Source organism: Mus caroli, chromosome 7, assembly GCF_900094665.2.
Source record: "Mus caroli chromosome 7, CAROLI_EIJ_v1.1, whole genome shotgun sequence".
Taxonomy (NCBI): domain Eukaryota; kingdom Metazoa; phylum Chordata; class Mammalia; order Rodentia; family Muridae; genus Mus; species Mus caroli.
Window position 1 is genome coordinate 94465427 of NC_034576.1, and position 10885 is coordinate 94476311.

General features: G+C 39.2%; 1 protein-coding gene across 3 annotated transcripts in view; it reads left to right on the forward strand.

Annotated features, from left to right (window-relative positions):
- The window catches only part of Dlg2 (discs large MAGUK scaffold protein 2), a 1891758-nt gene that overhangs the window by 923153 nt on the left and 957720 nt on the right, over positions 1–10885 (forward strand). For all 3 annotated transcript variants that reach the window (XM_029479404.1, XM_021169155.2, XM_021169152.2), the window contains one exon: positions 8763–8924. In XM_029479404.1, coding sequence (XP_029335264.1) covers positions 8763–8924 — 162 coding nt within the window. The remainder of the gene's footprint in view (positions 1–8762; positions 8925–10885) is intronic.

Below are 10885 nucleotides of genomic sequence, written 5' to 3' on the forward strand. Positions count from 1 at the left end.
TGTAGCCTTGGCTGTCCTGGAACTCACTTTGTAGACCAGGCTGGCCTCGAACTCAGAAATCCACCTGCCTCTGCCTCCCGAGTGCTGGGATTAATCACATCCCGGCTGTGGCATTTGTTTCTTGTTGCTCTAACTTGGTGCACGAAAAGCCAGGGAACTCGTTCCGTTCCCTCCTATGTGTTACCTTTTTTTCTTTCTTTAAAATCTCTATGCTCCCAGGAACATCAGACAACACTGCCAGGGGCTTCAGTAATATTATTTTCCTAACACATTATTATGGTACCTGACATTTAGTAGGGGTTCAGTAAAACTGGTGTGTTTGTGGGCATCCTGACAGATTGTCTCATAGGGGAATGGAAACAGATTAAGAAACTGAGGAGGAAAAGGTAGAATTATTTCTCTAGTTTCTGCCACTTTTAAAATCACTACAAGTCATGTACAGCATCAAATGTCTTAGAAAAACAATTTAGGCTAAGTACTGATTATACACAAGGGTATAAGATATCTCCTAAGTCTTTCCATGTAATGCCGCTTGGCAGATTCCTGCGATAGAGGCATGTTTCTACTCTCTTGGTGAGTCGTAGAGACTGTAATGAGTTTCCCAAGATTATATGGTAGGTGGTGGACTAGGAGCTGTCCAAATCATCTCTTCAGAACATGATTCTTAGCCACTACTGAGATTTTATGACGTTCCTTAAATTCAGTGGCCTCAGGAGTGGAAGGATAAGAATTCAAATAATTGTTCATATTTTTCTTCCTATTGCTGATAGAAGCAGCTGAATGAAAGTTTACTCTTGGGGGGTGAGGGGGGCTACAGTCTTATTTATATAACAAAGCTGAAGACTGCAAAGATCTTGAGATTTCATGAAATGGGGGAGTTACCATTTGTCCTGAACCTTAGTGTACACCTGGAATACAGTGCTGTATTCAACTCCTCTACTTTTATGAAATAAGTCCTGTTTCTTTTATGCATAACTGTAGTCAAATGAAGCTCAGAGATACTCAAGAACTTCCCAAAGGTCTCTCAGGAGGCAAGTGTCAGAATGGAAGTTTGGACTCATGTTTCCATAGCTAGAACAGACTTTTCCTCGACCATGTTGGGCTGCAGCTTGCTGACAGATGAAGGCTGTCTTGAAACACATCTTCACAGTGTATTTTGAAGATCCTCTAAGCCTCTTTCCTTCACACTTGGAAATCAGAGTGACACCATCTTCTTTGTCCAGTTCTGAGAACTACCTGAGAAAAGACCATTTAAAAATAGCCTTTTAGCCTAAAAAACAAAACAAAATCAAAACAACAACAACAACAACAACAAAAACCTGCGTGCTACCTATGTAAATTTAATTCACAACACTGCACCTCAGACTGGGGTTCCATTTTGATATAAGTCTTAGGGTTTCCATTGGTATGAAAAGACACATGACCAAGGGAACATTTAAATGGGGACAACATTTAATTGAGGATAGCTCACAGGTTCAGGAGGTTCACTCCATTATCATCATACCAGGAAGGCAGAGTCCAGGCAGGCATGAAGCTGGAGAAGGAGCTGATAGTTCTACATATTTATCCAAAGGAAGCCAGGAGCACACTGTCTCCCACAAGGTTAGGAGGAGGTAATCATTGCCCAGCCCTACAGTGACCTACTTCCTCCAAAAAGGCCACACCTACTCCAAAAAGTTACACCTCTTAAATAGTGCCACTCCCTGGGCCAAACATATTCAAAACACCACAACATATTCAAAGAAATCAGGTCTGTTTAACTCTTGGGTGACTCCCTGGGTGAATCTGGCTTCCCTTGAATCTGGACCCAGCTCAGGAAAAGACTGTACTCTTGACTGGGCTTCTAGAATCTTCTCTGGACAGATGGAGGGCAGCCCAAAGTAACAGTAGGGTCTCTCTTGATTATTCAAATCATCAGTGCTTTAAAAAGAATCTTGAGAGCCATTAAATATTCATGAAGGCATCCTTGCTGGCAGCTTCTCCATTGTAGGTAATTACAGAGGGTTTAAAATATCTGACGTTGCTTGGAAGCGCACAAAGCTCTGTCAGCTGCAAGCAGACAGCTGATTTGTAATTTAATTAACATCCTGGCTCATCCTGTTCTCTGTGGCAAAAAGCAAGCTAGTATTTCCTTTTAGTCGAGTGTTTGTCTGAAAAAAATTCAAGTTAAGTGCCTGGAAGAGGGGTTCATCTCTCACTCCAGTGCTCTTCTTGCCCATGTCCTGCTCCAAATCTGATTAAAAAAAAAAGAAAGAAAGAAAGAAAAAGTCTTCTTCTCAAGGGTTCATTGGGCTGCCTGTGGGTTATTTTCCTAAAAGGTGCAAAGGCGAGAGAGAAAAAGAGACAGAGACAGCGTCAGAGATAGAGAGAGGTCAGTAAGCTTTGACCTACTTTTTTTTTCCAGGTCTTTGAATAATAGATTTGCAGACAGACTGGGCCAGACAATTCATTCAACATTTATTGAGAACCCACTTGGTATCAGGTACTGCAATCAGGGTTGAACAAAACAATTAGGGGCCTTGTTCCTACACATGTGTCAGTCCATGGGGCAAAGAAACATCAAGAAAATGATCACAGAAATGTTGCCCCCCTGAAAGATGACAAAGGGAGGAGCAGTGCAGTGGAGGATGAAGACTCAGGAGAGAAACAGTGAAAATGATGTAATATCTGTCTCACTCTTTCTCTTCCCATATTCCTTCTATTCCTTTACATCTGAGAAGAAAGAGAAGCCTGATCTAGTCAAAATACCATTCAAGAATTTATTTTAAATTAATGAAGTGAACATACAAAACAAGAATCAGTGAGCTGACCCATTCACTACACTGAGGAGTCTTCATCTTCTCTTTCTTCTGCTCCTTGTTGTCAGCCACCACCTTCTATACCCAGCCCCCACCTCCACCCCCTGTTTTCCCCACTTGTTTGTTCCTGAAATGTAGCAAGGTGGGAAGGCTGCAGCAGGTGCAGGGCATGGCTAGACACAGGTTAAGGGTCACAGGACAACCAAGAAAAATAGAAAGGAGCTGGAAAAATGCCAGCTCTCTACTCACAGGCCTCAAATAAGTCAAATATCTACAATGATCAGACTTTATGAATAACACCCCCCACCCCACCCCCCCACTTAACACGCCTGGCAGTTCTGCTGAACTGTTCGGAGAGGAAATAAAAGCTCATACTTTCCGCAGTTCATTTCTTGAGCCTCCTTCCTTCTCCCAGCTGGTTATTTTCTGTGTTCTGAGTTGAATTTACATATTTCCTAGGAATCATCACTTCCTTTGCAGATTTGTTATTTATTTCATCTTCTCACTGACTCTACACTGCTCCTGAAATAGGTTTTTCCTGTTTGCGGAATAACTCCTTTTGCAAAGAAGTTTTCTCTCAGCAAAGTCCCTCAGCCAACTGGCTATGGAGCATTCTGGTGGAACATTATGGGACCTGAAAGTAAAGATTTGCTTTTCCACCCTTGGAGAGCTTAGGTGACAAAAAGGAGTGAGATTTGACACAGGAATACTGGTTTTTCATACAACTAACAGGAGCAACCTGAGCAATTTCTACATAGCAGGCTAGTGTAAACAGCATTCTTTCTTTCTTTTTAACAATAAAATAGAATTTTAATGTTCTTAAACACTAATAAAGCAGTGATAGTCATAATGTCCTTTTCACAAGCGTGCTACGGAATGTTATGGAACTTTTGAACACTTAACTAAAATGTTTTTGTGATCCAGATAATTTTAATAATACAAATTAGGCTTACAATAATTGTTTACCAGTGATCATTAACTTTAAAACTTATTTCTTTACTTTGCTTCACAGCAGAGCTTCACAAACTACTAAGCTCAATGTCTTTTTTTTGTTTTACTTCCTTTTTTAAAAATATTTTTATTAGGTATTTTTCTCATTTACATTTCCAATGCTATCCCAAAAGTCCCCCATGCCCCCCCCCCACTCCCCTACCCACCCACTCCAACTTTTTGGCCCTGGAGTTCCCCTATACTGAGGCATATAAAGTTTGCACGACCAATGGGCCTCTCTTTCCAATGATGGCCTCAAACCTGCTTCACAGCATTGCTTTAAGCCTTAAATAGCAAACCTCTTTCATATTCTTTGCAATGCGTTTTCTGGTTGTATCTTATAGATGTACGATGTTGTGGTATCACCAAGAACTCAGAAGCACACATACATGTTCTGGCTTTCCTTGGCTTTTGATTTATATCACACACACCCCCTTTTATCTTCTTCCTTACCTCCCTCTCTTTCTATATCCATATTTCTCTCCTTTCTCGCTCTTCTGTCTTGTGCCAACCCAGGCTGCTAGTCAGAAAGGAGAGTAGAGTACTTTTTGTTCAACAAAAGATAAACAGATTTTTATTTATGAGAACTTGGCAGACTTCCAGCTTCTGGATCATCTGTGATCTGCTCTGCCAGCCTAGCACCCCCTTCCAAACTGCCAGAGAACCTCCTGTGCTGGACTAAGACTGTTCATGGTCCTCTGAGTTCTGGGTACTTCCGGATGGTTCTGGCTCACACACTAAGGTCTAATGTGCTATGCAGACCCTAGCAAGAGTTCTTAATTTTAATCTATTCACATGAGAGACAGCAGTAGCTAAAAAAAGATGTAGATATTTGCATGCATGTTCTGCTTGGTGGGATTTTTGATTAGATAGACTGGATCATAGGTCAAATAATTTAAAGTCAATTCTGTTAAACTTACAGATATGGATCTCTCATTTTGTGTCATATAGGCACTGAAATGTCCAACACCTAAATGTATTTCTGATTCGTAGCCATCATGTACTGTAGATACATGGGAAAACAATTAATAGTATAACCATTAATCCCTGATTAGAATCAGTACGGAATGTTATACTACATACAAGAAGGGACAAGAAAGATACATTGGTGTTCCTAACAGTCACAGAAATGCTATGCACCTTCTTGGCTCTGATTATTGCAGCTATAAAAAGCTGATTTGTTTGAATCCAGTGTTGAGTGAAGTTTAACCTTAAGAACAGGGAGAAGGAGTCCTGACGACAGAGACAAAATTCTCCAAGTAAAATTGACATAGAAGAGTTGGTAACATAGAACTCCTGGCTAGTAGCATGGCTCCTGCCTCTATTCTCATTAAAGATGAAGGAAGGGAAGTTTCTTGACAAAGGGTCAGGGTTTTTGTTTCTGTTGTTGTTTTGTCTTCAAGTAGATTGTTCTCAAATAGATCACACTGAAGCATGGAGCTAAGAAGACTAATCCACAGATTTCAAGTCAGAGGCCATTCCTCATAGCCTCCCTTCTCTGCCACCACCACAAACCTTCCAAAAGAGCCCCGAGTGGCATTAGTAACTTCCCAAGCATCTGTAGAATGAAAGATGACTAAGCTGACTCAGAATCTCCTATAAAGTTGTGATCCCAACAGAATTGTTCAATCTCCCTTGTTGGGTGAACACCTTGGGAATGTGTTTTTCACATCAGGTACAGTTTCTTAATATCAGTATTAGTTTTTCAGGTAACTTCTAGGTACATAGGAGAGAGGAGTTTTTCATTCTCCAAGGGATATCTTACCAAGAAGTGAATAGACATGAACTTTGAAAAGGTATTTCTATGAGTTTAGGTAGAGGGACAGGTCACCAAGACAACATGGTTACTTTCCTTGCTTGTGATAAATTTCTGATACACATGTGTTTTTTTTTTTTCCTTATGTCCAGGTCACCATATAATTAAGGCAGGCCTTGAACTTGTGACCTTCTAATGCCTTTGTGCTTTGTATAAAATTTAGTTCTCCTTATATATCCATTGAGATCCCATCTTAAGCTTGCAAGCTTCAGGCAAAGTTGATTCTGTTCAATTTTTGCTTCCATAGAATTTGATTCTGTATGTGGCCATCATCACTGTCTACAGTGGTTTCACTATGTGTATGGATAACTCAGTTAAAATCTTGTATCATTCTTGACTACAAAACTTTGTTGCACAAACAATATGGTTGTGATTCTCCTTAAACTTGGTTTTATAATGCTTTATAATGAAAAAAAGTTATATCTAGCAAATATTTCTGTATCTCAACATGCTAAAACCTATGTATTCCCTCAATTTCCTCAAAAGACATGGACAACTCCGTTAAGTAAACAACTGTTAAACATAGATGATAGATACTTATCTAAGGAGTTTGAGATGTTAACCCAGATTGGCAGAAAAATTGGAAACACACCTATACCATAAAGGATTATAACTTTTCAAGCACAAGAAGCTATGAGAACAGTTTTAAGATAAAAAGTTATATACAACTGTTACATAATCAGATGAAGTTACGGTACAACGTGGGGTTTTATGACAGGGTCTTACTATGCTATGTAGCCCTCTGGCCAAAAGCCTGGGCTTGATTCAAACTCACAATTCTTTTTCCTCTGCCTCCCCGATCCTGTCATTAGAGTTGTGCCCCACCATTCCTGGCTAAACCATATACTTTTTTAAATGGTCAAGATAATAAAAATTATATTGTATATAATTTGCTGAAGTTAAAAGAATACTTCAAGTCTATTTATGATGTTGCTGTAGTTCATAGCCACTCAGAATGGAGAGAGAAAAATTCAGAAGTGATTGAGGTCTGGCTCATGCAGTGGTGCTGATAGCAGCTCATCACAGACGGAAACTTGAACTCTGTAGGCAATGGCAGCCATGACATTTGTCTTCTCCCAGTGAAAACATAACTGATTTAGATAGTCTATACTTCGGAGGGAGAGTTCCTCTTCAAATTATTAATAGCATTAGAGGCCCCTTGGTCTAGCAAACTTTATATGCCCCAGTACAGGGGAAAGCCAGGACCAAGAAGTGGGAGTGAGTGGGTAGGGGAGCAGGGCGGGGAGAGGGGACTTTTGGGATAGCATTTGAAATGTAAATGAGAAAATATCTAATAAAAAAATTTAAAAAAAAGAAAAAGAAAAACCGAATCATGATATTTACAATTTTGCAGAACTGTTCAAACCTCATCTCAGTGTGTATTCTCAGTGATATTTTTCTATCAGGCTCCCACTGAATCTCCAGAATTAACTTCATCTCCTTATGGGATTAAGTAATGTACTATAGGTAGCAGTAAAGACAATCAAGTTGGAATTATCTGGACTGGATCCCATAGCTAATCTCCCTATAGTTGATGACCTTGAAAAGTTATCTTAACTTCCCAAAGCCTTAGTTTTGTCTCAGTCAAAATGTAGTATCACAGAAGAATGGCTGAAATGGAAGCAGACTATGGGAGTCCTTTATCAAGTGCCTTTATGACACTATAGGATTTTTTTTTTAATTTTTGAGATTTGTACTGCATAGACTCCCTAGAAATGCATGTATTGATAATAATCAGCTCTGAGAATGGATGACAAAGTGAATCGTTAACCCTGTGGTGTTTTTTTTTTGTTGTTGTTGTTGTTATAAAATTATGAGTCTTACTGAAAACTGATATTCAAGGCAACATACTTTTCATGTCAAAAATAAGTGAAAATATATTCAGAAGAAGACAGAATTTTCTTGACTGGGTGTAGTAGTTTTGATGTAAAGTGAAACTTGAGAAGGCACTTATGACAACAACTGGATCCTTATTCCAAAGTCCTTGTGTAATACATAGGACATAAAGATCAAGCAAGACCATCAGACGAGTGGATTAGCTGGGTTGGGAGGCAAAATTGTCTCCTTTATTTTTCCTACAAGGTCAAATGCTTTGAAATAGGGTTCTTTCCCAAAAAAGATCATTCTGGAAAGAGGAGGCCATGAAGAGATCAAGAGATAGGGTGTCAAGCCTTGGAGACACAGACCATGACTGAAGAGGGAGAACTCCCAATAAGGAGAGAGTTCCCTAAGATCATTTCTTGTCTCAAGATTTTTCTCTCTGAAGCTTTCTGAAATTTGCATGGATATCTTTAGCAATGGCCTTTGCAAGGGAATTCTTCCCCTGCTATGGGAATATGGAGAACTGGTTCATGGAAGGGGAAAGGAAACAAGAGAAAGAAGTGGTACCTCTTACCCTCTAGATTCATCTGAGCAGACTCTGGCTTCATTTGGGAAATTCTTTAAAAATTAGCTTAATTCCTCAAAATTATAATATTTTATCCTAGAATGCAACTAACCCAAATCAGTGTTCTTCCTTGGGGTTGAACTAAAGTCAAACCAATTAACTTCCCTTTAGAGCTTATAGAAATATCATGGGTGGAAATTTTTCTTCATTATCAGGGGAATTTTAAACTTTTGATGGATCCTGCAGCAAAATTAAGTGTATATCAGAGTTCTAATGTATTGCTCTGTAGTTTTTTCTCCACCTGTGACTGAAGCATAATAGCATCTATGTAGCTAGTTACTCTAGTTATTTGCAGGATAAAAAGAAGATCCTCCCATTTCATATATATATATATCACATCATATATATATATATCATCACACATATATATATATGTGTGTGTACATATACATAAATATATATGTATATACATATACATAAATACATATACACACACACATATATATATGTATATATATATATATTATTTGTTACCAGTTCTTCTTTGTCTCAGAAATACAGTATATTGTCATGACAAAATATTGTTCAGCGTTGCCTAATATTGATACAGTTTTACTTGTACTTGATCTTATTTACAGTGACTACTTAAAGAGTTTATAGCCAAACATTTGGTAATGTCAACATGAGTCATACAGTATGTCCTGCCTAGTTCAAACTATTAGAATCCCTTCCTAACACTGATACATCCTTTCCCTCTTTTGTTTTCTGCCAGAAGTATCGATACCAAGATGAGGACGGTCCACATGATCATTCCTTACCTCGGCTAACTCATGAAGTAAGAGGTCCAGAACTTGTGCATGTGTCGGAAAAGAACCTCTCTCAAATAGAAAATGTCCACGGATATGTCTTACAGTCTCACATTTCTCCTCTGAAGGTCAGTCAGATTATTCTTTACATATTATGACTGCTTATTGTTGTCAGTCCTGATTGCTAAAAGGCATTCTTGTGGGCCTGATTAAATGAGGCTTTGTAAACTGTAATTGTGGCCACTGGTTGTAAAGATGCTTTCTGCGGTTTGGAACCCAACCTGGTATTTCTGGGAAATATTTTTATTACCATTGTTTGAATGTCTGGAAAATCCTTTTAGTTGTTGAAAAAGGGCAGAGCAACAGTTTGAGAGTGAAAACTTGACAGGGGAATCAAACCATATTAAGGGAAGAAAGAAAACACGGTGGCACACCGTGGCTTGCTCAAATGCTCTCCTTCTGACAGCATGCCTGGTCTCAGATGAAACCAAGGAAGTAAAGCTATTCTAATCATACCTAATGATTGCCTGCTGTCTAAACTACAATGGAAAATGTGTGAGCTGGCTCCTCAGTGCCTTGGTTTTATTCCAGGGGAAATGGTTTCCACCGGCGTCTTTCTGTTTGTTATCATGTTTTTACCAACACTTTCTGCCTTTTAAGTTTTAATTACATACAATTTATGATCACTGGTATTTTGATAAGGGAACATTCAATAAGAATGAGAGCTTTCTCTACTCCTTGGTTGCTGTTTTATCTACTGACCTAATGCTACTCAATCTTGTGCTTTTGATAGAAGGCTTGTAGGCACTCATTAATTTTTTAAAAGAAATTGTGCTGATTGATCCTTCAGTTACTACCGAGGTTTGTTTTATTATTCAGATCACTAGCTTCCTTAGTCCTTACCAAAAAATTAAAAAATATATGACTATAAAAGTTGCACTAGACCAGAGGTTCTCAAAATGTGAGTCATGAGCTGCACCCTTTCCCATGGAAGGCCAAGCAACTCTGTGGCAGGGTTCTATATCAAAACCTGTCAGGTGGAAAGCATGACATTTAGTCATCTAAATCATGAGCAACTCCACTATGCATACCTGCCAGTGATGCTTGTCTGTGGTCATTGTAAGATATAGGCTCTGCCTGAACTACTCCAAGCAGGTGTTGCCTCCTTTTTCTTGTTCCTAGAAATCTCAGAGCCTGAATGAGGGCTCAGCAGTGGTTTTGTGGGGAGAATTCTACACATTCTCCAGAAAAGGAGTCAACACAGCTGTCCTCAAATTTCTTTCTCACTGGAACAATCCACGATTCTGCATTGTTCGGATGAATACTTAGCTTATTCCAGCTCTTATACCAACACCTATAAATTGAAGCATGGCAGGAATGGGAGACTGCATTGCATTGAGTACTTGTGTTCGATTTATTATTCCTACCTGGTTGAACCTCCTGTAGGAACCTCCATGGAGGAGCTGGGAAAATGGTAAGTGAGTAAAGAACTTGCCACACAGAACATGTTTGAATTCCCAGAACTCACTTAAAGCCAGATGATGTAGAGTGTATATCTGTATTTTCTATGTTGGCATGGAGTGTCAAGAGAAGAGAATCCCTTGGAATCCTCCTTAGGCCTGCTTGCCTGGCATATGCAACAGCAAACCAAAAGAGACAGTTTTCAAACGAGTTGGAAGTTAAAGACAGACAGCAGAGGTTGTCCCCTGTCCTCCACCTGGACACCATGGTGCCTGTATCCATCCCCTAGCCTCCCCCCACCTATAGAACTACTATATCACCTCCATGGAGCATCTCAACACTCCCTCTTTAATCAGCTCTAGAGCATAATTTCAAAAGAGTTGTTACTATTCAACAGTCAAACTCAAGCTATGCTGGTTACTGTAGAAAACAATGAACAGAATAAGAACTGTGGATCCCTAAATTGTGTCATTGTCATCAGCATATACATTATGGATAAGAAAAGGATCCAATAAGTTTGTGTTGTTTGGGTGATTTTTTTAATTTTTAATATTTTTTATTACATATTTTCCTCAATTACATTTCCAATGCTATCCCAAAAGTCCCCCATAGCACCCCCCACTTCCCT